The 27,629-nt window shown below is 36.5% G+C and overlaps 1 protein-coding gene across 1 annotated transcript in view; it reads left to right on the forward strand.

Annotated features, from left to right (window-relative positions):
• The first annotated feature begins 14,925 nt into the window (after window positions 1-14,925).
• LOC127657954 (pleckstrin homology domain-containing family O member 1-like) overlaps window positions 14,926-27,629 on the forward strand; it is a 29,365-nt gene continuing 16,661 nt past the window's right edge. The window contains exons 1-2 of the mRNA XM_052146986.1: window positions 14,926-15,318; window positions 16,628-16,774. Coding sequence (XP_052002946.1) covers window positions 15,292-15,318; window positions 16,628-16,774 — 174 coding nt within the window. The 5' untranslated portion in view covers window positions 14,926-15,291. The remainder of the gene's footprint in view (window positions 15,319-16,627; window positions 16,775-27,629) is intronic.

Genomic DNA, 27,629 nt, shown 5'->3' on the forward strand with positions numbered 1-27,629 from the left:
CAATAAAAAAAAAAGAATTCTGTCATTGTTTACTTAGCCTCATGTCGCTCCAAACCAGAATAACTTTTTTACTTCTGTGAAACACAAAAGAAGATATTAGGCTGAATGTTATCCTCAGTCAGCATTTCCTTTCATTGCATCATACAGTGAAAGTGAATGGTGACTGAGGCTTCAGGTTGATCTCACAGTGAAATCAACCATTTTCCAGGTGAAATGTCCTCGGAGGGGCGACAAAATCGAGTTGTAAAGCGAGTAGTTTCCAGCTTTATAGGCTGTAATATGGTGAAGAAGAATGCATAATTTATAAAACTGTACTTACAAACCTAAACATTGCTCTCGTGACTGATGTATGACTACTTCCCGTTTCGACTCCAAATCCTGGTCTCCCATGCTGCTGACGCAGTGTGCTCCCGGTCACACCACAGGGGTAGGTAATCATGTTGGAGCCGATGCAAACATATCTAATAGGAGATGGCGCTTGTTGGACAGTCAACATAATGTGTCCAATCCTAAGGTACTGGAACTCTCGTAAACAACATGCTGACTTCCAGTGTGATCATATTGGAGGCTGTTAGTCCCTGACATTCTGCCTAATATCTCCTTTTGTGTTCCACAGAAGTAAGGAAGTCATCTGGGTTCGGAACAACATGAGGGTGAGTGAATGATGACAGAGCCTTCATTTTTGGATGAACTATCTCTATCAAATTAAAAGTTTTTCCACATCAAAAAGGTCTATGATTAATCTTTTATTCTACAAAAGGTTGGTCCATAATGGTTGGAACGCTAAATATGGTAGATCTTTTTATTTAAAAACAAAAAAAATGTATTGCCAAAAGTCTTCAGTTTATTTTACAGTCATGATTTGTGTGTGATCTCTATGACATATATGAGCCAGTCTATTACGCTGAATCGCTGTGCTCTTCGGACGTCATCATGATCACTATTTGTTTTCCTCCATGGGTAAATGTTGGGCCCTCCAATCCATTATGCCTTGATGAGTCTTTTGGGAGGATTTGTGGGAACTGGGAGGGCCTTAGTAAAACCTCAATGGAGCTCTGAAAAGATCATAAAAGCATCATCTTCCAGTGCCCCAGTGTGGTTGGCTCTAAGAGCCGAGGGGTCACAGCAACTGTTGACCCATTCAGTTGACTTGACTGTTGGGGCCCCATTAAGTCAGCCTTCCCAATCGCTATATCTATGGGAATTTTATTCAGCTTAAAGGGATAATTCACAGAAAATAAAAAATTCTGTCATCATTAATTACTCATGCCAAATATTCCAAACTTTTCTGACTTTCCTCCATGGAAAACAAAAAAAGATGTTTGGCAGAATGACAGCCATTCAGTTTGAATGCATCTTTTTTTTTTCTCCATACATTGAGTCAACGTGGCTAACATTCTGAAAATTTTTCAAGGAAGAAATAAGGTTTATGGGTTCGGTACAACATGATGGTGAGTAAATGATGATAGAATTTTCATTTTAATTTGAACTATCCCTTTTACTGCCCTATTTACTGGGCAACACTGAGTCAACACTGGAATGCAGCAGACTCAACAATAATGGTACATGGAGTGGGCTTTCATTTTAAAGAATGGACGTGTGCAGAGCTCTCTGCTCAAAGCCAATATGATTTGCAGTCTCTTAGGGGTCATCATTGGTCTCTTGTTATTTATGATTCTCCCTGGGATATACACACACACTCACAAACAACCTCTAAAGCTATGTGAACCATGGGGTGCTGGCACAAAGGGAACTGTTAATAAAAATAACCTAGGGATACAGAGTCGGTGGTGCAACATGAAGAATATACGCTCACTGTTTTACTCACAAAAGGAACTGCTTTTATCTCGGGATAATCAGTTTGGCCAGAATGGCCCAGCATAACATTTGATTGAAACCTGAGCTCATCTTCCTGATCTTGGAATCAATAACAGTTAACATGTTGGGACTGTGCAAGAAGGTGGAGGACATGGCAGGGCAGTGGGCCAGGGGCGAGGGAGAGTGAAAAGGGTCTTAGACGGGCAGTTATTACCAGCAGCTAATGGGATTGCACAGTCATCCACAGGCTGCTTACTCATCAAGACACCTCCATGAATACACCTGCTTAGGGATTTGAAGCCCTTTGAGGATACAAATGTGTGCGTGTGTGGTTGTGATTTGACATTCTGCTGTATAACGGCAAATAACTTTACATTTTGTCAAAACTGAATTATTAGACTCTTAGACTATGATCTGTCCTTTGACTGATGGGTATGACTTGACTATGCTCAGATTCATAGAAAATATATTAAGATAATCTGCACTAAAACCTAAAAGTTACTATGAAGACATTTCTCTCTGTTTCAGTGTTAGCGTAGTTACTGTGTTTTGCCTTTTTGTTGTCAATACTAAAAGCTTAACAAATGGACTTACTGTAAAAGAAAAGACATAATTTTAACGTAATAAGAATGTAAAAAAGCTACAGTAATTTTTTTTTAAATTTATTAACAAAGCAAACCCCAAAATGAAATAATAGCATTTTTTATTTTATACTACCTATTGGTAGAGAAGCCAAAAATGAACATAAACGTTTAATCAGTGGTGCTGTGTTACTCATATTCAGTCTAACCTAAAGTATTAATCTTTGGTGTTTTGCTATTGATATGAATGATATGAGTCAAATTTGTGTCATGTTGAGGAGATGGTACATTGTTGTGTAACTTCATTATCATGTCATGTAGAGAAAGTTACAACATATTGTTTCGCATATTTGGTTAACAAGGTCAAAAGACTAAGAGACACAATGCTTTCATGTAAGATGTCCTCATATACACATAGAGCAGGGAGTGTGGTTGTATGCTGTTGACTGTTGCATAACTGGCTCGATGAACCCAGTTCTAAGTTAAATAGAAAGAGAATGCTCTGTACCACTAACAGAGAACATTAGCTTTCATTGCACAGTAGCCCTTGACTGTCATAACCTCCAAAACCAGCTGCTCTCATTAATAATCCAGATGAAACTTTTGCTAAATTCTGAGATTAGCATTCCATGACCCTCTGATGTAATGAATGGAGCTGTTGTTATTTCCTAGAACTAAATGTTGAAGCAGCTGTACTTTTGTATACAAAATCAGATATTGTTAAATTCAAAGTGCAACATCAAAATGATTCTCGCAATAACTGCTTGTCAGAAAAGGGAAAATATGAAAAAGAATGCCAAGGTGAATAGTGTAAAATTTTTGGGGTAGGTAATCACGGTTTAAAATGCGGAGACAACTATGACTAACACATTTCAATTTCCCCCAAAAGTATAAACACCAACAGTTAGCGCTGTTAAGACAACATGCTTGAAAACAGTAAAAAAGACAACACACACTTTAATTTGAACCCTGACCCTGGTTTTGTTTTTCAAATGTAATGCAATCCTGTGGTGCGAGCATTATGAACTAGTGAAATCATACCCTCAGAGTTTGATATTTCCCCTTAAATGTCAGTGGGACAACATGTCTGAAGAGGTTACAATTCCACAACTCACTCTACACCAACATTTTACTTCCAGGTCCCTTAAAGTTTGACGAGTAGATTCATCAGTGTCAGGCAGATGATGTTTCACTGAATGTTTCATTTACCAGTGTAAGGTAACAAAACACACAAAAGACAGCCATCCCTGTAATGTAACTGGAGAGTATTTTTAGTCTTATATTTATCTTCTTCTAAAACAAATATGTAAAGAAAGGAATGAAAGTAGTAGCTACTCTCAAATTGTGCAGCCTGTTGAGGAGAGTTTCAATGAAACAATTTAAAATGTTCAGTTGTTAAGGAGCTATTTCTACTTTATCTGAATGGTTAAAATTACTTCCGTTGGTGCAGCTTAAGGTTGTCTTCTTCATTCATTCAATAATAATAATAATATAAAATTATATTTTTAATTGAAATAAAACCAGTTAATTAAGCTGCTACTACATGAAGCATTTTTAGGTTACACGACAAAGCATTTTTTTTACAAGTGTGCTATCATTTTTCTAAGTGATGGGATATATTTTCATCTGGCAGACAATTAAATGGGCGAACACATTCTATAGACTTAAAGAGGGGTTCAGAGGGGAGCAACCACCTAGCAACCTTCCAGAACACCCTATCAACCACTCAGAATACCCTAGTATCCGAAGCAATATTATAAACCACTGTAAACACCATAGCATTGTTATGGCACCACTAACAACTCAGATTTTCTTTAGAAATAAAATCGGGAAAAAAAAACTTGTTTTTATGCCCTTAACACAGGCAATGAAAACAACAATATGACTGAAGACTACACATTTTCCTATCCAAACTGAAACAAGAAGCCAATTAGGATGGAGTAGTTTTATTGCAGCTACTTTTCTGCTGAATCAGCCCACACAGTTTAAGGCTGTGGGATGGTATGTCTAGATTGTCTGTCTGTGTCAGCACAGCTGAAAGGCCACTTCAAATTTTAAGGCTTGATTTCACATTCCACATGTGCTTTGGGCCACTATAACCTTCAGTTTCCTAACCCTGTCCTAAGAATTCATACCTTTAAACTTAAGTTTAAGATTCTGTGCATTTTACCAATGAGCAGGCTTACAAGGAATTTTACTGAGAGAATTCCAGATGATTTGAATGAGTGTCATTCTTTCATTACTCTTGCACATTCCTTTTTTAAATGTTGTGGCCAATTTTAAATGCATTACATTATCCACAGAGCAGCCTCAGCTCTGTTTAACACATTTTGCCATCTAAAAATCCATTCTGCAGAATTCAGCATAGAATATGTTGGACAAATTCTGTCATGAGCCATGGTTAGTTATCAACTATTGAAACACATTTCAATGGACAATAGCTCAGTTGACTAGTGTCCATGGTGTCCATTGTGGTCACCCTATGTTTTATGATGGTCCAGAAAGCAAATAGCCTTTCTTTTTAGGGATTCTAAAGCAGTGAGATGTCTTAATTTGTTAATCTCCTGAAGACAAGGGTAAGTGAATTATGATGCATCTAGGTTTTGACAAGGTATCTTTCAGGCTCTAGAAATCTCAGTTTCCATGTTTAAAACCAGTATTGCAAATCTTGAAGCTCCAGTATGTAACGCTCCAGTATGTGTATAAGTATGTGTATCCTCGGTGTCGCAATCCTCTGTCAGCGGTGAGGGCTCTCTGACAGCACGTCTTCTTCCAATCCTGAGATTCGTCAGCCAGTATGGCAGACATGCCTCTTGTTCATTGGAAAGGAGGAGGTGGGAACTGGGTTATCAACCAAAAAAGACTTATAATAAACAAAACATAACATAAAACTGCTTTTCAACATAACCAAACACACACACACACACACACACACACACACACACACACACACACACACACACACACACACACACACACACACACACACACACACAGAGAGCTCCTTGTCTCTCTCTGTCTGGCTTCTCCGGCTCCTCCTTATCTCTCTCCCATTGATGGGGCAACTCAGCGCCTGGCGTGCAACCTCATGGCCCGGCCACACCCTCCTCCTAACTACAATTAACTAACCCTAACCCACACCTTGAACATAGCAGAAAATGAAGACATCCCAAAACATCCCCCAAAGTATATGCACACAAATAGATCTCATCAAGCTGTAGCTCCACCTTTTGACTAAAGTGGTGGGGTCAGTTGCACCTACAGTCACCAAACTTGGTACATATATTGTTCTCATCAAGCCAGACAACTTTCAAAAATACATTCATTAGCTCCGCTCAACAGAAAGTTAGCCATTTTGGATTGAATTTGGATTTTTTTTTTTTTAATGCAGGCCCTACATTTTTTAATTCTCCTCCAAAGGGATTAATGTGACTGGCACCAGATGTGGGCAAAATTATGCGAAGACCATTGAAGATGCTTAATTTTTGATATACTGAATGGTGTTGCCATGGCGAGGCACTAAATTAATGGCAAAAAATATGGAAACAGGAAGTGTCTCATATTTTCTTCTTATGTCTGATATTGTGATTTAGATCACCCTGTAGTGCTCCCATGAAAATGGGAATGTATCGGTAGCACCCCAATTTTCACCTACAGTCACCAAAATTGGTACATATATATATATAGGTCTCATAAAACTGAACAACTTTCATACTCACAGTCATTATCTCCGCAAAAGGAAGTCGTCATGTTGGATTTTCTGAAAATCAAGGCTCTGAACTTTTAAATATACCTCCGAGGGGATTCATGTGACTGGCACCAAATTTGTGTAACATCATACCAAGACATTGTAGATCCTAAATTGCGAACAGATTCTTTTATTTTAAATGGTGTTGCCATGGCGAAGCAATTAAGTTATGTCGAAAAATGGAAAACAGGAAGTTATACCTTATATCTTCTGTGTGCATTGTGTGATTTTGATGAAAATTCAGCTGTTTGTTTGGTAATGTGGGTTGATCACTTGAATGTGGCTATTTTGGGTCACGGTCATAGCACCACCACCTGGCAGCAGGAAGTGTGGCTCTTACAAAAGACTTCAAAATAGTACTCTTATATTTACCCAAATTGCTTCAAAATGGTTTAGAAAAGGGGTGTGGAGGTGAGGGCATGGTCGAGTGCCCATTTGTAGAGAAAGCGGTAAGGAGTTTCACCTGAGATTAATTGCTTCTTATTACCGTTTCTATGTTTGCTGTGAGAGACAGGAGATAAAAGGTGACCCAGTCCACAGAGAGAGTGAAAAGAGTGACAAACCAGTGAATGTGTATCTGTGATCAGAAAGTGTTCATGATTGTTGCTGAAAAGCTGGACTTTGTTTCAATGTATGCTGAAATGCAGTCTTAATTGGTTTAATACAAGCTGGAAAGCGATATCTGTTTTATTTATTTATCTATTCCTCCTTTATCTGCCTGACAATGAAAATTTGTTACAAGGGGTTTTCACAGTCAAAGACAGTGGGCCTCCCTTGTGACACAACGTTCTTGATGGCCCCCCTCTGACACAAACACATCTTAACAGATTGTCAGACAATTGTTTAACATTATTGAATCATTTTATCAGAAGTTATTAACTGAATTATGACATTGAATATTCAACTTTTTATACTATATCATTTTTACATTGGTGTAGAAAAAATGCAACAAAACATAATTTAAATTCCAATAATGGTCCATCTCAGTCAAACCAGTCCACATCAGCTGGCCACATCAGTGGATTCGTAGATCTGGAGTGCAAAAAAATGGGCTGTGCCTGATGCTGTCCAACACTTGCTCCTTCACATCCTGTGACATGTCAGAGACTTGCCGTCCCAATGTGTTGTCAGAGCGTGGAATAGAATCAAGCTTATAAGCTGCTGCCTCTCCCACCATCAAGGAACACATATCTTTGGCTGCCAGCAGAATCGATGTCTCTCTGATGTTATGTGCTTTGCCCGCCTTGGCAATATGCAGTGCAACATGATATAACGCTTCAGTAGCCTTTACATTTAATTTCACAAATTCTCAGACAACTTTTTTCTGAGCTGAGAAAAAAGTGGTGTCTGCGGAGTTTAGCAGGTTGCATGCTGTAGCTAAAATCTCCTGATAAGCAACACATAAAGGTTGTGGTGCATCAACTGATCCTGTCCATGTAAATCCTAAACTTAAATATTGCTTATCGTATCGTCGTCTTTTGGGTTTTACCCCTGAAACTGAACGATTCGAATTTGGTGGTCTCAGAAACTGCTCCATTGTAATTACAGATTAATACTCCACGTCCGCTTTATTGTCGGGCTTAACAAATATCAGAGAATCTACACAAAGATTCTTGATATTTTTTTAATATTATTTAATATTTTATAAGCAAATTAATTATTGACAAAAATAATTGAACCACTCTCCATGTCCACGCCTCCCCTGACATGCTCTAGCACCCACTTGAAGAGGTGTGCCCCACATTTTGATAACCCCTGCTTTAGAATAATGTCAAATGCCTAATGCATGTGTCAATCTTGTCAACCAAATGCATTAAAATTAATTATTGAATTGACTGATGTTGTAATTGTATTGTTTTTAACATATTCCAGAGTGTGTAATGAATGTTAAGTGTATCTGTATATTTGATGGGTGATTGGATCGGATCAACAAAAACACATCTTAATACCAGCTGTAAATGGAGTCAGTAACTGCTCAAAATAGATCTTTTCAAAGAGAATCACATCAAATCACTCAATCTTCCAAATCTTTAATTGTTCATTAATGGGCAATCAGTAGTGAGGAACCAGACTAGGATGCTTTGCACTGAATGCAATGACTTTCACATTAGGTGATTACTAGTCCACAATGCAACAGGCTACTGAAAACACCACACTTCTATTTATAGGTGTCAACATTTAAATTACAACAAAGGAGACATGAGCACTTTTTAAGACTGAGCATGTCTCAGAGCACTGAACATCTAAAGGCTAAGAGTACAGAAATGTTTTGATACTGTCAGCTTTGTGGGAAACTGATCAAGCACACTGTCAATTACTGTAACATTTACAGTAATTAACTAACAATTTTAGTTGCCAGTAAGACTGTAAATATACAGCAGGCTACTGTAAATAATTGTTTACAATTGTACTGTTAAAAATACAGCATACAGTTGTACATGTAAAATTACAGTAAATGTAATGTAGATTAACTCATTAAATCAGACCAAAATTACAACTGTCACTGTAAATCTACAGTACTGCTGTACATATATTTTACAGTAAATTAGAGCATTTGCTGTGAATATTTGTTCCGTTTCCTTCACTTTACTAAAATAACTACAAGTGAGTTTTTTTCAGTGCGAAATATGTTTGTATAAAACATATTTACAGCAAAATACTTTTGCTGTAAATTCAGTAATCACATACTGCATTTGTCCTTCGATATTAGTTCATTTGAAGTATGTGTCATGCAAACAGTAAAACTTGATTTTCATCATAGTACCAGTTTATTTATTGCACAATAACATCACATTGATGCATTAAACACTAATAAGCATAAGTTTACAAAACATAATGCTCTCTAGCAAAAATTACACGGAAAATATGCTGGAAACTTCACTTTAAATGGAATTAGGCTTAAGCCTTACACTAACAGCAAAAAAAATCCCTTGGGGTCCAAGGTGGTGTAGGAGCGGGCCTGGACCGTGGAGCGGAGGTGGGCCTGGACCATGGAGCAGAGGTGGGCTTGGACCGCTGAGCTGAGGTTGGCTTGGCTGTGACATGGCCTGGAGCTGACTCCGGCTTGGCTGTGACAGGCATGGGCGTTGGATCGTTGGCCATATCGTGGAACTCTGGCTCGGCCGCGGCAATGCCGTGGAACTCTGGCTCGGCCGCGGCAATGTCGTGGAACTCTGGCTCAGCCGTGGCAATGTCGTGGGTATCCGCCTCCCCCCACAGTGAACGTGGAGCCAATGATCTGTAGGGCGTGGTCGATATATTGAGCAAGATTGAGTGGACTGCGACTGCTAGGCATCAAGGAAGAGATTGGTTCACTCAATCCTAAATGTTAACAGTCTTTGACGGCGACCTCATTAAAGCCAACCTCGCTGGCAAGAGAGCATAAGTCCATTACATAGTACCAGGGGATGATTCCCCTGACGTAGGTGTAGGAGCTGAACTACTGGGTCAGTAATGGGCAGTATAGTATTCTGTAATGATGCTGGCTAGGACAATGATGAAGACAATAATGAAGACGTGAAGATGAACCCAAGTGCAGTTTATTTAAACAAAACGTAAACTCCAACATTTCACTATAAAAGTGAACTAAACTAGACATAAACTAGACATAGACATAGACTTGACATGGCATGAACAAAAGAACAAAGTTACATTCACATACATCAATACTAGAGCAGGACAATGGTAAACATGAGGGCTTAAATACTTGACATGGGTAAAAATACAACCAATGAACAAACAGTACTCTAAACAAGATAACAAGACAATAAGCATAAACCAATTACAAGAAAGAACCAATAACAAGACTAAGAACCATTGACAACAAGACACAGAAACATGGGAAACACCGAAGTGATTTCACAGCTACTTTGCTTTGTTTCTTGTCTAGAGAGAGGACATTTTCCTGCATGTGCCACGAGCGAGAGAGGGAAGAAGCATGCACAGCCTGAGATGAAACTTTGTATCTGCTACAGAAATCCTCTTTTTAAATAATATTGTATTATTAATTATATTTAAAATGTATAACATTAATATGACATTAATTTAAGTGCATCCTCTGAAAAAATATAAAGCCAAACGTAAATGTGTAAAAATGTTAAAAAGTTTAATGGGGAATAATATTATCTGACTAGTAATTCCAGTGTCGACTAGCAGCATTAGAACCATTTAGTCGACTAGTCTCACACATTCCTAATATTTAAGCAGCATAAAAGTAATCCACATGACTCATGTCGATCAATTAATGTCTTCTGAACCGAATCAATACGTTTGTGTAAAAAATAAATCGCTAATGAAAACTTTATTTACTTTAAAAATCACTTCCTGACAGCAGTCGACGCATGTTGCCGCCGCGTGTCATAAGCGCAATGGCGAGTTCATGTGAGAAGTCAGAAGCGCATGCTTTGTATACAGCAGAGGAATGAAAGTCACATGAGAGTTCAACCATCAATACAGCACTGGGCAGAAGGAATGACTTAAAAAACATTTTAATTATCTATTTGTTTCTTACACCAACCTATCAGTTTGCTTCAGAATACATTAGTTGATCAAGCCAAATGTCGTTGGGTTGTGAAATGTGTCAGCATGGATGCCAAGCGAAGATGGATGTGTGAACGGTGAGCTCTGCGCACTTTGCTACTTTTAACACTATTAATGTCATAAACTGGTGAGATTCGATACACTCTGTTCCAAAACTGTTCTAGGAGGATAATATGTAAAAAATTCTAAATTCTCGAGCTCTGGAGACATCAAAAGACACTTACATATTCAAGCTGACACCCCCGAGCAGCAGACCCCAAGCCAGGGAGTTGATTTATTCGGGGAAGTGCTGGAAATGTTGAACAGGTCGGCAATGCTGATGAAGTTGTAATACGTAGATCAATCACTGCCATGGAGACAAAATTCGCTGAGATGTTTACAAGAGTGGGGGATGTCGAGAAACGGATCGATTATCTGGAGTCATCGGAGAGGGAATTATCTGCTACTAGTGACTAGGTGGATTTGGAGCATATCGGGGAGAAGTTGGAGGACTTGGATAACTGTAGCCGGCGGAATAACGTCCGTATTGTTGGAATTTCTGAGGACGAAGAGTGTCAGAATATGGTGAAATTCCTGGAATAGCTTTTTCCTAGTCTGCCCGACATAATAGGCCAAAAGCTGGAAATCGAGCAAGCTCACAATGCTCCGGGTCGGCAATCAGTTGAGGGAGACAGGCCGCGATCAATTCTGGACAAATTTCGGAGATCATCCAATAAAGATCTCGTGTTATCCTCCAATGCTACCACATTCCAGAACTGCAACCTACCAAGAGTGTCCAGAAGTACAAGGTGTGAAGTGCTCAGAGACATGGCCAAGGTCAAGAAGGCTGAAACACGACCACTACTGAATATGTTCACAAGTTAAAGCGTCAAGACTGGGCAAAGAAATACATGAAGACAGATTTTTCAAAGGTTTTATGGAGAGATGAAATGAGAGTGACTCTTGATGGACCAGATGGATGGGCCCGTGGCTGGATCACTAATAGATACAGGGCACCACTTTGAGTCAGGTGTCAGCAAGGTGGAGGAGGGGTACTGGTATGGCCTGGTATGGACAAGGATGAGGTAGTTGGACATTTCAAGTTGAAGATGGACTGAAACTCAACTCTCAAACCTACTGCTAATTTCTGGAGAATTATTTCTTGAAGCAGTGGTATAGGAAGAAGTCCTCAGCATTCAAGAAGGCCATGATCTTTATGCAGGACAATGCTTCATAACATGCATCCAAGTACTCCACTGCATGGCTAGCCAGCAAGGGCCTCAAAAGACGCCCAAATAATTACTTTGCACCCTTCATCACCTGACTTAAATTCTACTGAGAACTTGTGGGCCCTTCTCAAGCATGAGATTTACAGTGAAGGAAGACAATACACCTCTTTGAACAGCATTTGGGATATTTTATTTTTCAAATATTTTTGAAAGCCCAAAATTTTATTTAATAGTCATTTTGTGTTATTTATCTGTTGCACATATTCAAAAAATTGAGAATAAACAATTGAGTTGGGAGAAATTATTTTTGTAATTTACTTGAATATATAATAATAATATAATAATAATTGTGCACACTAATTGTTGGCTAATAATTGTGCACACTTATATATTCCCCTGAGAAAGACAAAACTAACTTTTTCTTTGTTAAACGTTCAGGTTTGAGGCTCAGTAACATTTTGGATTGACTTAGAGCATTGTGTTTGTTCAACAATAAAATTAATCTTGAGGAATATAATTTGCCTAATAATTGGGCATGTAGTGTAATATATAGGCAGAGCTGCTTCAGCAGAAGATCGAGGGGCTCACAGGGCTTGTGCCAGCAAGAGATCCACATCTGATACATATAACTCAATCTGACGGCCCTGCTCTGCCCTCTCGTATGATCCCTTTTTACTGTCAAATTTACAGCAGTTGTTTACAGTACAATATAAAATAAGGTGACTTGTATGTACAAAATGTCAGCTAACATGGGTGATTGGTAATATGTCCTGCTTTTCACTTGGACACTTTACTCTGATGAGAAAAGTAACTTCAAGCCTTGTGGATGTTTATTTTTCTAATTTTTTTCTGTAGTAGTTAAAAGCCTTACAACAGGCCACACTGTAAGCTGATTTCTGTTGCGGTTGTGCAAGAGCTCTATTTAAACTGGGACAGTGGTACTGCTTAATTCTACTTCAGTACTGGATTAGCGTGTCATTACAATGATGCCACTATGTGATTACCTTGGTTTATGAAGACCAGCATTAAAAAAAAAAAAAAAAAAGGGTATTTAAAGATACAAGGATTAGAAAACTCTTTACACAAAAATGCAAATATCCACAAAGGTTTATTTTTTTCTGAGCTGTTTGTCGGCTATATTTTTGCTTGTCTCTGTGCATTCATCAAAGACTTGCATCTTAAAACTGTCAAAATTAAAACAACTACCAAGATTGCACCACTTTGTAAATTCTGAGCCATTTCTATAGAAGGATTTGCTGAAGGACTCTTGTTTGACCAAAGCAGAAAGATTGTGTGGTGAATACTGATTCAAAGGAGTGAACTCTTTACAGCAATGTAGACAAAAGAGACATTAATTTCACGGACGGCAAATGGCAAAATTGAGCATTCAGCCCATACTAAGGTGAATTACATTTAGACTTATTACCAGTCATAAATGACTCGAATAGAATACCATGTTGTATATTATGCACCATATAAAGGCTGCTTCAGCCTGTTGTTTTGATAGCGCTTCGAGATAAACAAATTTCTCACATAATAGGTGGAATTTAAATACAGGAAACTGGACAAAAATTTTATCTTAAGTATAATAGCTAAACAGACGGTCACCCAAATGCCATTTCCCAACCAAGCAGTTGTTCAATTTTCACTCCCTGAATGCCCTCAAGAGTGATCTGTTATGTATACCATGGTGAGTTCTTAACGTGCCTTGAATTTTGGATCATAATGTCACTCAATCATATGTTGACAAGCAGACATTACAATTTAGCATTAAGGCGGTACAATGTTTGTGTTTGAACACGGTTATATACAGAACTTTAATCCAGCTATGTTAACCATGTTAAGGTAAACTAATTATCTCTTGTAACTTAACCACAAAACATTTCTTATTGTTGATGAACTAATGTATATCTTATATTATAAGTAACATAAAACAGACAAAAAATTGGGTATTTTCAGGCTTATTGATTATCAAAGCTATATGCATTACTATTTCTAAACTCCCAAGAGAGTTTAAGGTTCATGATGGGTTGATTCAGTCATATTAAATAATATTTTGAGCTGAATAAATCCAGTTTATTTTGATGTTTCCATATGGAGCAGATTTTAAATTGACCTGACAAAGCATGTTTACATACTGTATGTACAGTGCAGTGTATTTAAGAACTGAATAATACTGATGTAACTATAGTGTAATTAGTGTGTAATTACAATATTAAATGTTTTACAATTGTTTATTATTATTAATAATAGTAATTTATCATAAATATAATAATAATAATAATAATATGTCTATAATAATAAAAAACATAATAAATGTGTCTGATGATTTTGTTATTATACATAGTTAAATTATTACTGTTTTACTATTGTTTATTTATTGATTAACAATATAAACTAATAAAATACAAATAATAATAATAATAATATTATGTGTAAAAGATAATTTTTTAATTACACATTGTTAAACTTATTTACAAAATAAAACATTTTATAATTAATTTATAAACTTATAATAATAGTTATAGAAATAATAAACCATATATTATATTATTCTGTAATTATACTACGCATTTTTAAACTAATTATTAATATTGTTATAAGTAATTAATAATATATACATATAATAATGTGTTTATAATAATAATACAAATATATACATATTTTTTTACATTATTTTGTATTTACACATGGGTACAATTATTAATATTTACTTACTATTCTTTGGTATTAATAATTTATAATATTAACTTTTGTTATTCATAATAACAATAATAAAAATAACGTGTAACAGATTATGTTTTTAATTACACATTGTTACAATTATCAAATATTTACTGTTTATTATTATATACAGTATTATTAATAGTTTGTTTTATAAATAATAATAATAATAATAAAAAAATCAAATAATTGGAAAACAAGCTATTGCTTTCAATCAAACCCAAGTCCTCCCCTAAATCTTCCCAGTGACATCATAGTAGTGTCCATAGGTGGAGCTGTCGGTGACAAAGAGAGGGGACCACACAGTTGCAAGTTCCTCAAGCGCAGAGAGAACTCTACAAGAGACACACATGACGGGAGGAGATCAACCCAAATGACACGATGATGCCACCATCATTGAGTTATCTGCTGCTCTAGAAACCTGAGACCTATCGGCTGTATCTGAGATATTTAAGGCGTGACCATAGAGAGGATCTGCGTGGATCTGGTGGACAGTGAATGGGAGTAAATAGACAAGAGGAGGCGTAAGAAACGAAGGAGTAGCGGCTTCTGCATCGTGCATTTCTTTGCGTGTAACATTTCGCAGGATTTTGTTACAGTGCAGCAAAACGTTGCGCACGAAGGGATCTGGATTACTGGAGGGAGAGGCGGAAAACTGTAGTTTTACGGAGACATGAAGAAGAACAGTTCAACAAAGCAGGTAAGAAGACATCGAGTCCACTCTATTGTCACAGTGAGGATCAGCATGAGTCTTTGTGTAGAAGTACTAAACTCTGCACACATGCACAATTCAAATTTACTTACCTTACTACTTTTCTAATTCAGTGCATGTGTTAACTTTTTATTGTTTTATTTAAGTGGTAACACTTACAATAAGGTTCTGTTTGTTAACATTATTAAATACACGTATTATGAACTAACAGGGAACAATATTACTTTTATCAGCATTTATCGATCTTGGTTAATGTCCATTTATAAAAATACAATTGTTCATTAGTCGTTCGTATTAATCCATAATGCATTAACTTAAAGTATGTTAACATATACATCTTTGGATTTTAAACATGCATTAGTGCTATGTGTTGAAATTAATATTGACCAAGATTCATAAGAGCTGTCAAAGTAGTGTTCATGTTAACTTATGTAGTTAACTAATGTTAACGAATACAACCTTATTGTAAAGTGTTACCATTTTTAAGTATGTTATGAACTTCTGCATTTAAAGTCAACATAATATTCTTCCAAATGCCATTTTCTATGAAGTACAACTTGACCAGGCTCATAATAATCAAAGGAACCGTTCTATTTTATACATTAAACAATATTTAAGCACACTCTGTAATACTGTAATTTGGTACCACTGGAATATTTTACCATTTATTTTAGGTTTTCTATGTTCTAACATGCTTTTGCACTACAAGATCTACTTCTATAAGAGCAAATAGCCCATATCTGCATTTATTGACAGTATTTATTGTTATTTTGTGAAATTGTTTATGTATTAATTGCCCGTCTCTTTACTAGACATGATGTTTTAAGTTTGTCATGTAAGACAAATATGTTTTGCATACAGAAATGATGGTACTTAAAATAACTAATTTGTCTTTTGACATTTTTTGATTTTTGATTTTTTTTTATTCCATACCATGAATGACGTGTGCACTTGTGTGTACTGTGTGAGAAAACAGGAAAAAGTGCTAGGAATGTGATATAATCTACATGACAAAGAAAATGACAGGGTCCTTAAGAAAGTCTTTCTCTCTCAAATGACCTCAAGTCTCAAGCTAGAGACTTTAGAGATGGCTGTGTATCAAAACCTAGTCATAGACAGCATTTGTGGGTATCACAGGCCCATTTGGCATGCTCACTGGTGCCTAAATGCTGTTTAGATAGGCAGCTCACTAGGTTTTGAAACACAGCCAATGAGACACCCCCTTGAGGTGCCTGGGAACCTTTCAAACAATCTCAAGTCTCACTGCCGTGTCTATTTCTCATCTCTGTTAACACAGGGCCCTCAGGATGCCAATCAACAGCCTGCGCAGCCCGACAAAACTGGCTGGATTCGCAAGTATTGTGGCAAAGGAATTTTCAGGGAAATTTGGAAAAACAGATTTGTTGTGTTGAAAGGAGACCAACTCTACATATCTGACAAAGAGGTTTGTTTTGGGCAGAATCATTCTCAAGCTTTTCTCCACATCATGAGGCGATGTTGATTGTGCAAGACACTTACATTGATTTTCGTAATTGATGTGTATAGTAAATCACTGTAGATGGGTTCATAGCTCCAATACAATAAAAAGAACTCAGTATAACACATGTGAGTAGGAAAAAATTACACTTAGACATGTTTCTTGATTGCCAATTAATGTTCAACTTCTTTGGTGTACCGACATATAAATCATGAAATACATGGAGAACATCCTTGTTTTACTGGTCAGCGTAATAAGACTGTTTGTTTATTTGGATCTTGTATGCTATGTGGTTCTCCTGATCTTTTATATTAAAAATGAGATGACAAAGGTCCTTTCTGATCTATAGGTAACTTTAAAATGCTTGAATAATACCAGCTACATTTCTGCACCGCCTGGCATCCAAATGTTCACTCTCTCTTGCTGACTCTCTCTCTCTCTCTTAGATTGCATAATGATGGCTGAGTTATTGCAAACCTGCTATTTTATTTCTGATTACTGATAAAAGTACTCACAGAGAGATTACGTAAACCTTAATGTGTTTATGAGATTTTGTCTGTAATAATTCCTTGATTATCCATTTGCAAGCTACAGTTATTAAATGGCTTTTAGAGGAAATATAATGTGTTTTTCATTGTGTGAAAAGCAGAGTCACGCAATACGTTTATATCTTATTAAGTAGGCAATACATCTGATTACTCAATGATAAAATACCTAGTTTGATCCAAGTCAGTCTGTTTTACCATGTAAGTGTTAGCTCATTCAACATTTGTGAAATTCTTAAGCACAACAAATGAAGTGGAAAATCTCATATTTGATTGACCACATTAAATGCTAAACTTTCTTTGATATACAGAACTTCATTGCCAGGAATTGTTAATAGAAACTAGCTCTAGTGGTAGAATCATATGGGTTCTGTTTTTAGAGTATAAGCACAGCATTAATATCCACCCAGCTCAGCTGTGGTAAACAGGAGCTGCTTAACTCCTTTATCCAATTGCAAACATAGTTCTTGGATCAGATGTGATGCAAGACCAGTATTCAAATGAGCAAGATGAGATACACAACATTCAAATGTAAAATAAAGTGTGACCATTAATGTTAGTAAATGTGTAGTAAATATTTTGGTGGAAAATTACTTTCTCCTTTCCCAGCTTTATATGCAGAGACAGCTAGTTTATTTGTAGGTTAATTTTCTCGAAATATTTAAACACTGTATCTCTGTGGCACCATAAAAATTCAGTTTGATTATAATAGCTAAAATGTTAGAACAAGTTGACAGCATGTGGCATAATATTGATTAAAACCAAAAATTATTTTGACGTCCCTCCTTTTCTTTAAAAAAAAAAAATGAACAAAAATAAAGTTAGGTACTTGCAATGGAAGTGAATAGGGGCCATTTTAAACGTTTAAATACTCACTGTTTCAACAAGACATAAACAATATGCATGAAAACATGATTTTGGCATGATAAAATCACTTTCTAACTTTTTCTGTTGAAAGTTATTGCCAGTTTTACAAATTCATTGCCATGATGATTTAATGTCAACAAACTGTCAAAATTACAATGTAAACAACTTAACAGCTCAAATAATTCATGAGTTTTAACAGAATTAATTGATGTGCTTTTAAAAAATTATAAAAGCTTCACAATTCTACCTTTAAATCCTCCAAAAAATCCATCTTTTTCCTTTTTTCTAAGAAAAGGTGGGATGAGTCAAAATAATGTTTTGTGGTACTCAACTTTATGCCACAAATGCTGTCAAATTGAGTTTAACTTGTATTGAACATTCCTTTGAGAGATAAGGGATAGTTCAGCCAAATTAAAATTCTGTCATCATTCACTCACCCTCAAACTATATGACTCACCAAATCTATGTGACTTTCTTTGTTCTGTGGAACACAAAACGAGATGTTAGAACGTTAGTGTCTCCATTCACTTTCATTGGATCTTTTTCAGATATAATGAAAATGAATGGTGATTGAGCATAAAGGCCGCATTACACTTACAGAGAAGTTCTTCTTCGCTCAGAGCCAAAAATAAATTAGACAGCTGAGTAACGACATATTGTTTGCAATCTTCGAGTAGACATATGAGTAGAAGTCACAAGAAATCGGTAAAGTTGTTTTAACCACTCAGTGATGATTTAAATTAAAGTCGGGCGTACATGGTGTGATTTTCTGCTGTTGTGTGAGCTCCCAACCGATTTTATCCAGTCGGGAGAGATCGCTTGAAAATCGTTGGTGCTCGTGTGATTGCGGCTCTCATCATGTAAGAGGAATAGCGAGCGGCATAGGATCAGCACACAACCTCCCGATAATTTAAAAAATGTGTCCGCTGTCGGCTTGAATTCATGAGGTGTGTGCGGTTGAACGAGCCGTTATGGCGATCTACCTGAAGTTGACCAATCAGTAGGAGGTGTTATGACTCACACAATCAATGAAGACTGAGTATTCATGAAGCTTTTACACATTTGGAGAAAATGGTTGTGTTAAAACTGTGTTTTCCCCATATTTTTCACAACCACATCACTGGGAAGGATTCTACAGAAATGCCATGTTGTTCCCTGCTCTTCAAACAAATAATTTGCCAAACGGGTTGCGCTAGAAAACAATCTGTATCACTCGTCATGGTCTATTTTTATTCGTCATAATTGCATTTCAGTTCTAGTGTGACATTTAGGGGGGTATACCCCATGTTATAATTGTATATACATGATAGTGGATATGTGAGAGATATTTTTCAACTCCCTAAGCACAAGTCGATGAAAGTTCTACCTGCCAATCAACCCCAGCACTAAAACTATCTTGCATGTCTTGCATGTTGCACTGTCTGCATGTTGCTATCAACATGCAGACAGTGTAACACAAATGAGAAGGACATAGCCTATATCTAAAGCCAAATAATACAGGTAGCCTATCAACTAAAATAACTCAGAATTCTGCACTAAACGTCATATTTTTACTTAGATTAGATCCAAGTATGACCGTCAGAATCGGTGCACGAATGTTTCGCACATTCTTTGTAATCTTGTTCATTTTGTGTGTTTTAGCCTATCATGTAGTACTGGCAGCAAAGCACTGTCGTTTTGATTAATGTATGCAGTCATGAAATCACACAGCCTCCCTTCAAAATCTGAATCTGTCAAATGTAGGACAGCATTTGCAATAATTATCCATATGTATCTGGCCATGCCAGTCTTCTGTTTTATTTGTAAATCGCATGCTACAAGGAACGAAAGCAATGTCCTCCTCTGGCTTTATGTCTTAATAGATAAATAGCGCAAAAAATGTGTGCGATTGCTTCGGAATTCGCCAGGTCGTTAAGTCGTGTTGTGAATATCAGATAAACTGACTCGTAACATGTGCAGGGGCTCACAACCTCCCGAGTCTCAGAACTCACACCGTTTACGCCCGGCTTAATATATATATGCAGAAGATAATGTGTAATTTTTAATGTTTACCTTTTGCACTCATGGCGCTAATGCGCTAACATGCTATACGGGGCCATAATATGTACTGATAACTAGTGTGAATTTCGTTAACGAAAACTATGACGAAATATTTTCACGAAATATTTACGAAAAAAGACGAGACTAAAATGTAGTTTATAAAATAAAATATCTCTTTATTCCTGTCAGGGGGGAAAAAAAAAGAGAGAAACAAAATACTATAGTCTGTTTTTTTCTGAATTACAATATATATATCTATTGTAATTCAGAAAAAAACAGACTATAGTATTTTGTTTCTCTCTTTTTTAAATGCATGTTGCACTGTCTGCATGTTGCTATCAACATGCAGACAGTGTAACACAAATGAGAAGGACATAGCCTATATCTAAAGCCAAATAATACAGGTAGCCTATCAACTATATATATATATATATATATATATATATATATATATATATATATATATATATATATATATATATATATATGACTGACCATCGTGAGAACCGAGCGGGCCGGTGTGTTGGCCGTGAAACGTGCCGCGATTAGCAAAAATAAGCCGCCACGTTATGCAGAACGCGGACCACAAAACGGCGCCGCGATAAAATAATGACAGCAACAGTTGGACTTGGGAGAAATAGACGATGGTATGAAGGCCACAAAGCAATTCAGGTACGTTAACGTCTTGGTGGTAATGTTAGGTTGTTGTTTTTTTATAAAGTTATATTAAGACAACTAGTGACAACTATATTAGACAACTTAATACGCTATATTAAGACAAGGCGGTGGCGTTACATTATGTAGGATGTGTTTTATAGCTAAACCGAACTCATTAAGCTAATAGGCTAGCAAATAGTTGTGAAGTAGCTGAAAATGAGCGGCAAAGGTAACGGAAGATTGAGTATAGACCAATGACTTATGTATTTGGCATGGTGACAATGCTGTGTTTACTTGTCCTTCACATTACCATCAAAATGAATTTGATTTGGCATTAAAATGAATTTGAATATGATATGAAAACGAATTGCCTACAAAAACATACCTCAAAAAGGTGTCTGCAGTATGCCTACATAACCTGCATAAAGTACCACCTAGTTTTGATTGTGTCGAGTTTTATTTTTCTAGATACTCAGGGTTTGTGTTAAGTTAAAATCATTGCAATGATTTACTTATAGTGCAACTCTTGGATTTCTTGATGTTTCTTTCACCTGTCTAAACGTGACAAAAATATTACTAAAATGTCAACATTTTTCATTGACTAAACCTAGACTAAAATACTGAGTGTTTTCTTTGACTAAGACTAAAATGCCAAGACTATTAGTCAACTAAAACTTGACAAAAAAAAAAAAAAAACAGAATAAGCTTGACTAAATATGATAAAAATTAAGAAGACAATTGACACAGGACTACGACAAAGAATACATTTAAAAAATGCTGACAAAATGAACACTACTGATAACACTCTGTTATTATAATTTATGTTGACACTGATGGGCACTTAAGAGTACTTGAGTAGATTTTATCCCTTTTCTAGACTAATTAAACCAAAAAAAAATCACATGACATGTTCTTGGAAAATGTCTCGAAGTGAATGGTTTTACAGATGTTGGTAAGTTTTACCAGCTTGCTAATAATTCTGCAAGCCGGTGTGTTCATGTTGACTGATCTTAACTGACTGAATGGCAATTCATTGTCTGCCTCAAAGTAGGTGTAGCTCCAGGTCACACCTACCTATGGCGTGGACCAATGGCAGAAAAGTGTTTAGCAGCCTATGAAGTTCTTGAAAGTTCACCCTAGCAAGCTGTGACGAACCACTTAAACAAACAAACGTTCTGCCTAACATCTCCTTTAGTGTTCCACAGGAGAAATAATATCATATAGGATTTGAAAAGCATGAGGGTATGTAAATATAATAATAATACAAAAAATCAGCATTGGGTGAACTATCCCTTTCAAGTAGTCATGAAGGAATATGAAAATAGCATTTTTCATGAGCTCTTTATTTTTCTTCAGCGAGGCAGAATTACTGCAGTGTGGGAGGACGAAGGGAAGGGAAAGCAGGATTGAGGCTGAGTCATGGTCATGCAGAAGACAGTTTGCTGTGCTCAGCATCAGATCAGACAATGCCGAGGCAGCATATGGGCTTTGGCTCACAGGGAGGATTGACCCTTTTAATACTTTACAGACTGAGGTTTCATCAGGTTTGCTGTTGTCTAGATGTTTCCCTCCAACTGTCTAGACAGACAACATCTTTAATGATCCAATGCTGTTCTGGTGTCAGTGTTTCTTAATAGATAAACAGCTAAATTATCCCCATATTTATGTGTGCCTTAAGGTATCTGCAAGATGACTTAAGCATTGTTAAACACCACCAGGCATCTGGGGCATCCTTGCAGAGTATTTTCTTTTTATTATACTGTTTTCTAGGGGTTAAAGACATTTACATACAATTTATGAAAATGTGAGTGATACTTCTTGCCTCTGCAAAACTTGCCGCTGCTTGAATGTTTTGGGTAGTTGCCAGGGTGTTGCTATGTGTTTGCCAAGGTGTTTTTATTAGTGTGTTGCTACATGGTTGCTAGAAAAGAAAGGTATTTCTAGGTGGTTGCTCACTAGGCGGTTGCTCAAGTCAAAAGAGCCCTCCCAAAGTCTATGATATTCTGGTTCCTCGATATGGCTTGTGTCCCTCCTTTAGTGGAAGACTATGGATTATTTTCCACATGTTTTATTGTCAGCTACATAAAAAGCTCTGAAGTCTAATTGCTCAGAATATAATAATAGAAAAAAAGCCACATCATTTGAGGTATCATTAATTTCCTTAGCACAAATGGTGCAGAATTACACACTGAATGGGTTAGGAGTTTGTTGAAATCACTAACCATAAGGATGCAGTAGTGAGCACCATTGGCCATTCTTGGATTTTTAGGGGATTTTTTGTTGTATGTGATTCCAGTAAAAAAAAAAAGGGTGGAATTAAAATGAGAATGTGTTCTTCAAAACTCTCCCAGAACGTCTAGTAGGAGCAGATGTCATTTGAGTATTGTTCGGTATCACGGTCTGGACAGGGGATCAGATTCCAGGGAGGCAGATGTAGGGAGTGTACAGACGTGTGGGAGAGCTTTTTTCCCAATCACTCTGGTTCATATTCTCTTTCACTCACTTACATTTATCTCCCAGGATTGCTACAAGCTGTTAACATCCAGCTAAATAAAACATTTTCACTAACATGAATAAAAAACTAAATATTTTTTTCTAATTCCAAAACTAACGAAAATAAAATTTGATAAATTCATGAACATTTTTGTATTTTAATACAGATTATAGTATAATATTTAAAACTTTTACAACCTGCCTTCATTGCACACAAAAATGCCACTAGATAGCGACTGAACCAGCCAGACCTCACAGTGAAATCAGAAACAGTAGGTTGACAACGCAGTGCACTGCAGTGCACAGATGATGACCACATCCGCGAGTCGAGAAAATCTGGCCGATGCACGGTCAAAATGCGTGGACTGGATTATGATTACATTTACGTTACGCATACTGTGCACGGAGCGATAGGTAGTAAGGATGCGCCAAGTATACTTTGGCCTTTACTCTATTTCTGTTGAAAATGATGAAATTAAATCTCAAAGGTTTTATTTAATGTGAAATAAGGGCTCGTGGGTTTAATAAAAGAACATTAAACTAATGTGTGAAAGTGAAGAAATTAGGAGAGAAATATTTTATTATTGCATAATATAGTATAAAAAAGAGACCCCTTTTTTAACCCCAATTAATTTTTGACAATTATTCATCAGCCAAATTTCATAATCGTCACAGCTGTAGAAAAAAAATAAAGCCTAGCTAAAACTATCAATCATAGAGTACTAACTAATGGGAACTAAACTCAACTGAAAAGACCAATTCAAAAATAAAATAGAAATAGACATAAAAATTTTATTAAAAATTTAAAACTATAGTAATCCTGCCTTTACAATCCGATATCTAGCAGAGCTTCAATATTAAAGGAGAAGAAGATAAGAGAATGAGTTGTCTTTGTCATCTGTCATGCTCTCAAGCCTCAGTAAGGAAGTTGTGATATTTATCTATGTTGCAAGTATCTTATATGCCCCTTCTGCTGTTTAGAGTCTATATATAGTTGGTGACAGATCTGTGCATAGTGGTTACAGCTTGTTATTCATTTGACACTTCCTTTTTCACATGTTCTTGCCCACTTTGCTTATCTGGTTTGCTTTCCTAAAATGACATCATGGAAACAATTTCTTTGGCATCATAGTCAGCCTAATATTGAGTTGCCGTCTTCATTGCTGACTCACATTCCCGTATACTCTGTCCCTTCCACTCCGAGATGATTCACAATCAATATCCACAATAACTATGATACAGAGATAGGAAAACAAAGACAAATCATATTGGGCTTCATCTACTGTTTTTTGTTGTTGTTGTTTTATTTATTTTCTTCACTTTTCTCCCCAATTTGAAAAGTCCTTGTGGTGGCGTAGTGACTCGCCTCAATCCGGGTGGTGGAGGACAAATCTCAGTTGCTTCTGCGACTGTCAATCCGCGTTTCTTATCACGTGGTTTGTTGAGCACGTTACCACAAAGACATAGCGCGTGTGGAGGCCCACGCTATTCTCGGCGGCATCCACACACAACTCACCACGTGCCACACCGAGAGCAAGAATCACATTATAGCGACCACAAGGAGGTTATGCAATGTGACTCTACCCTCCCTAGTAACCGGGCCAATTTGGTTGCTTAGGAGACCTGGATGGAGTCTCTCAGCATGCCCTGGATTATAACTCACGACTCCAGGGGTGGTATTCAGCATCAATACCCGCTGAGCTATCCAGGCCCCTTCATCTACTGTTTGTTATGTTTTTTAGGGATTGACTCTTCTCAATCATTCATGGCCATACATGTATTTTCAAGCCAAAATAATGAGGAATGAGCTATGCACTATTAGAAGATAACTACAAATAGAATGACGTGTGAAGATGTCTTCTCTGGTTTCCTGCCAGAAGTACCATCAAAAAGCCATCTGGAAAGGATGGATGGGGAGCTGGGTGGGATGGGGGCAGTCAACCAGCTACGTCAACACAAGTGGAACTGCAAATGAAATCAATGGATGAATCTTTTCACATGTCAAGGTCTGGCATGACTCTGACTTATATCTTACACTAACATCAAAATTCTTATTGGAAAAGAGGCTGTTATACCCTCTTCTAAGGCAGCATATTTAATTAAATAAATAATCAAGATTACCATTACAGCTGCAACAATTAACCTATGTTGAATAGCAGTGGTGTAAAGTAATGAAGTAAAAATACTTTGTTCGTGTACTTAAGTAGTTTTTTTTGATTGACAGCAGCGTGAGGACAGACACTCAGAGCATGCGCTCATCAGAGCATCGAGGCGTGCTGAACTGCCTAAACATGCTTCCAAACACACAGATAAGGTATAATCTACTCTAGCTGTGTAAATGATTAAATGTAATGTACATACGCCACAGAAAATGAGGAACACAGAAACAATGGAGGACTCTCCTAAGATACTGTAGGAGATTTTACCACAGGTGTTTTTTTTACCACTTGATTTTGCTTAATTTATGAATTATGGTGAATGGAAAACTGGGTGTTGTGTGCTTTTGATTCTTTCTACTGGACCAGTAGCACCTATTGACTCAATTTGGTATTCGCGAGATGTTTGTTGGCTGATTTGAAACTCTCATATATGCGTGTGTGTATACGTCTCCGCGTGTTTTAAAGAGCACTCATGTTTTCCTGGGATCATCCCGGTTTTCAGCCGTCTGTCCTGGAAAGATAAAATTCCATGTGCAAAATGTTACGGAATTTGAACATTTTCCTGACACGCTCACCCATGAGCACTTAGAATGTGTACACTATTCTAGAAGACTGATCAAACGTGCTCTCCTAAACTGCTATGAATTTTAAGAAAGTCTGATTCATTTAAGTGAATCAGTTCGTTTGGACGATTCATGTTTATGAAAGTCTCCTAAACCGGTCTGCCCCTCTCATAGGGAGTATTGGAAAGTTCGAGGATATATGTACATGAACCATATTAAAGGACGATTCATTTTAGTCTCACTCATTATTTCACGTCTTCTAACTTGTTGCTATGCTGCTTTTCACCACTGTTTTCACTTAATTTATTTATATGAATGTGTTTACATTTATTTACACTGGTGCATCTGTTCAAATGCCGTTTAATACTGATAATTATATTTCTTAATAAAGGTAATACTTAAGTGTAGTTAAGCCCTATTGTTAATAGCTTTTATGGTAGTAACTATTATTTAAAATGGTAGCTTCATCTCAGAATTGCCCAGACAGAGTTAATATGTTGAATGTATACATAATACAATTATTGATATTATTGTTTGAATTAATTATATTCTGTTCATGTTCATTTCCATGAACTTTAGCTTATTTTCGAAAATTAAATGCCCTGTCATTTTCCACCAGCGAGTACAAAAGAAACAAAAAAAAAATAGAAAAAAAATAAGATAAGCCTTTTCCCTTGAAAAGAAATTAAATAAATAAAAGTAAAACAAGCATTTGAAAATTGAAGAGAACATTTTAAATGGTTAGTTCACCCAAAAATGAAAATTCTCTTATTGTTCACTCAGTCTTATACCATCCCAGATGTGTATGACTTTATTTCTTCTGCAGAACACAAATTAAGATTTTTATGTTGATTTATATGAAATGATTAGATCGCTTCAGAAGACAAGGATTAAACCACTGGAGTCTGATGGATTATGTTTATGCTGAATTTATCTGCATTTTGGAGCTTCAAAGGCCTGGTCACTATTCATGTATGGACCAACAGAGCTGAAATATTCTTCTTCAAACATTTGTTTGTGTTCTGCAGAAGAAAGAAAGTCATACACATCTGGAATGGCATGAGGGTGAGTAAAAGATGAGAGAATATTCATTTTTGGGTGAACTATTCCTTTAACTATAAAAATTAATATTTATTGTATCCGATAAAATTAAAAAGCCATTATATGGCTTTAAAAATAACAACATATAGGTCATATTTGGATTGTTTTTTCTTTTTTTAAATTGAATGGATTTGAATATGTAGTACTTTGTGATACTGAAGTGTTTTTAAAAGCAGGTGATTTTTACTTTTACTAAAGTCGTTTTTCAATAGATGAATTTTACTTTTACTTAAGTAATACATTTGTGGTTACCTGTATTCTTACTTAAGTATGGAAATTGAGTACTTTTTCCATCACTGGTGAATAGTAAATATTTCTGCATTACACGTAGTTTTGAATTTTGTTTTTACATGCACACCCTTTTCGCTGAAATCCCCAAAATCATGAAATTTGAAAT

The sequence above is a fragment of the Xyrauchen texanus genome, chromosome 17 (genome assembly GCF_025860055.1).
Source record: "Xyrauchen texanus isolate HMW12.3.18 chromosome 17, RBS_HiC_50CHRs, whole genome shotgun sequence".
NCBI classification, from domain to species: Eukaryota; Metazoa; Chordata; class Actinopteri; order Cypriniformes; family Catostomidae; genus Xyrauchen; species Xyrauchen texanus.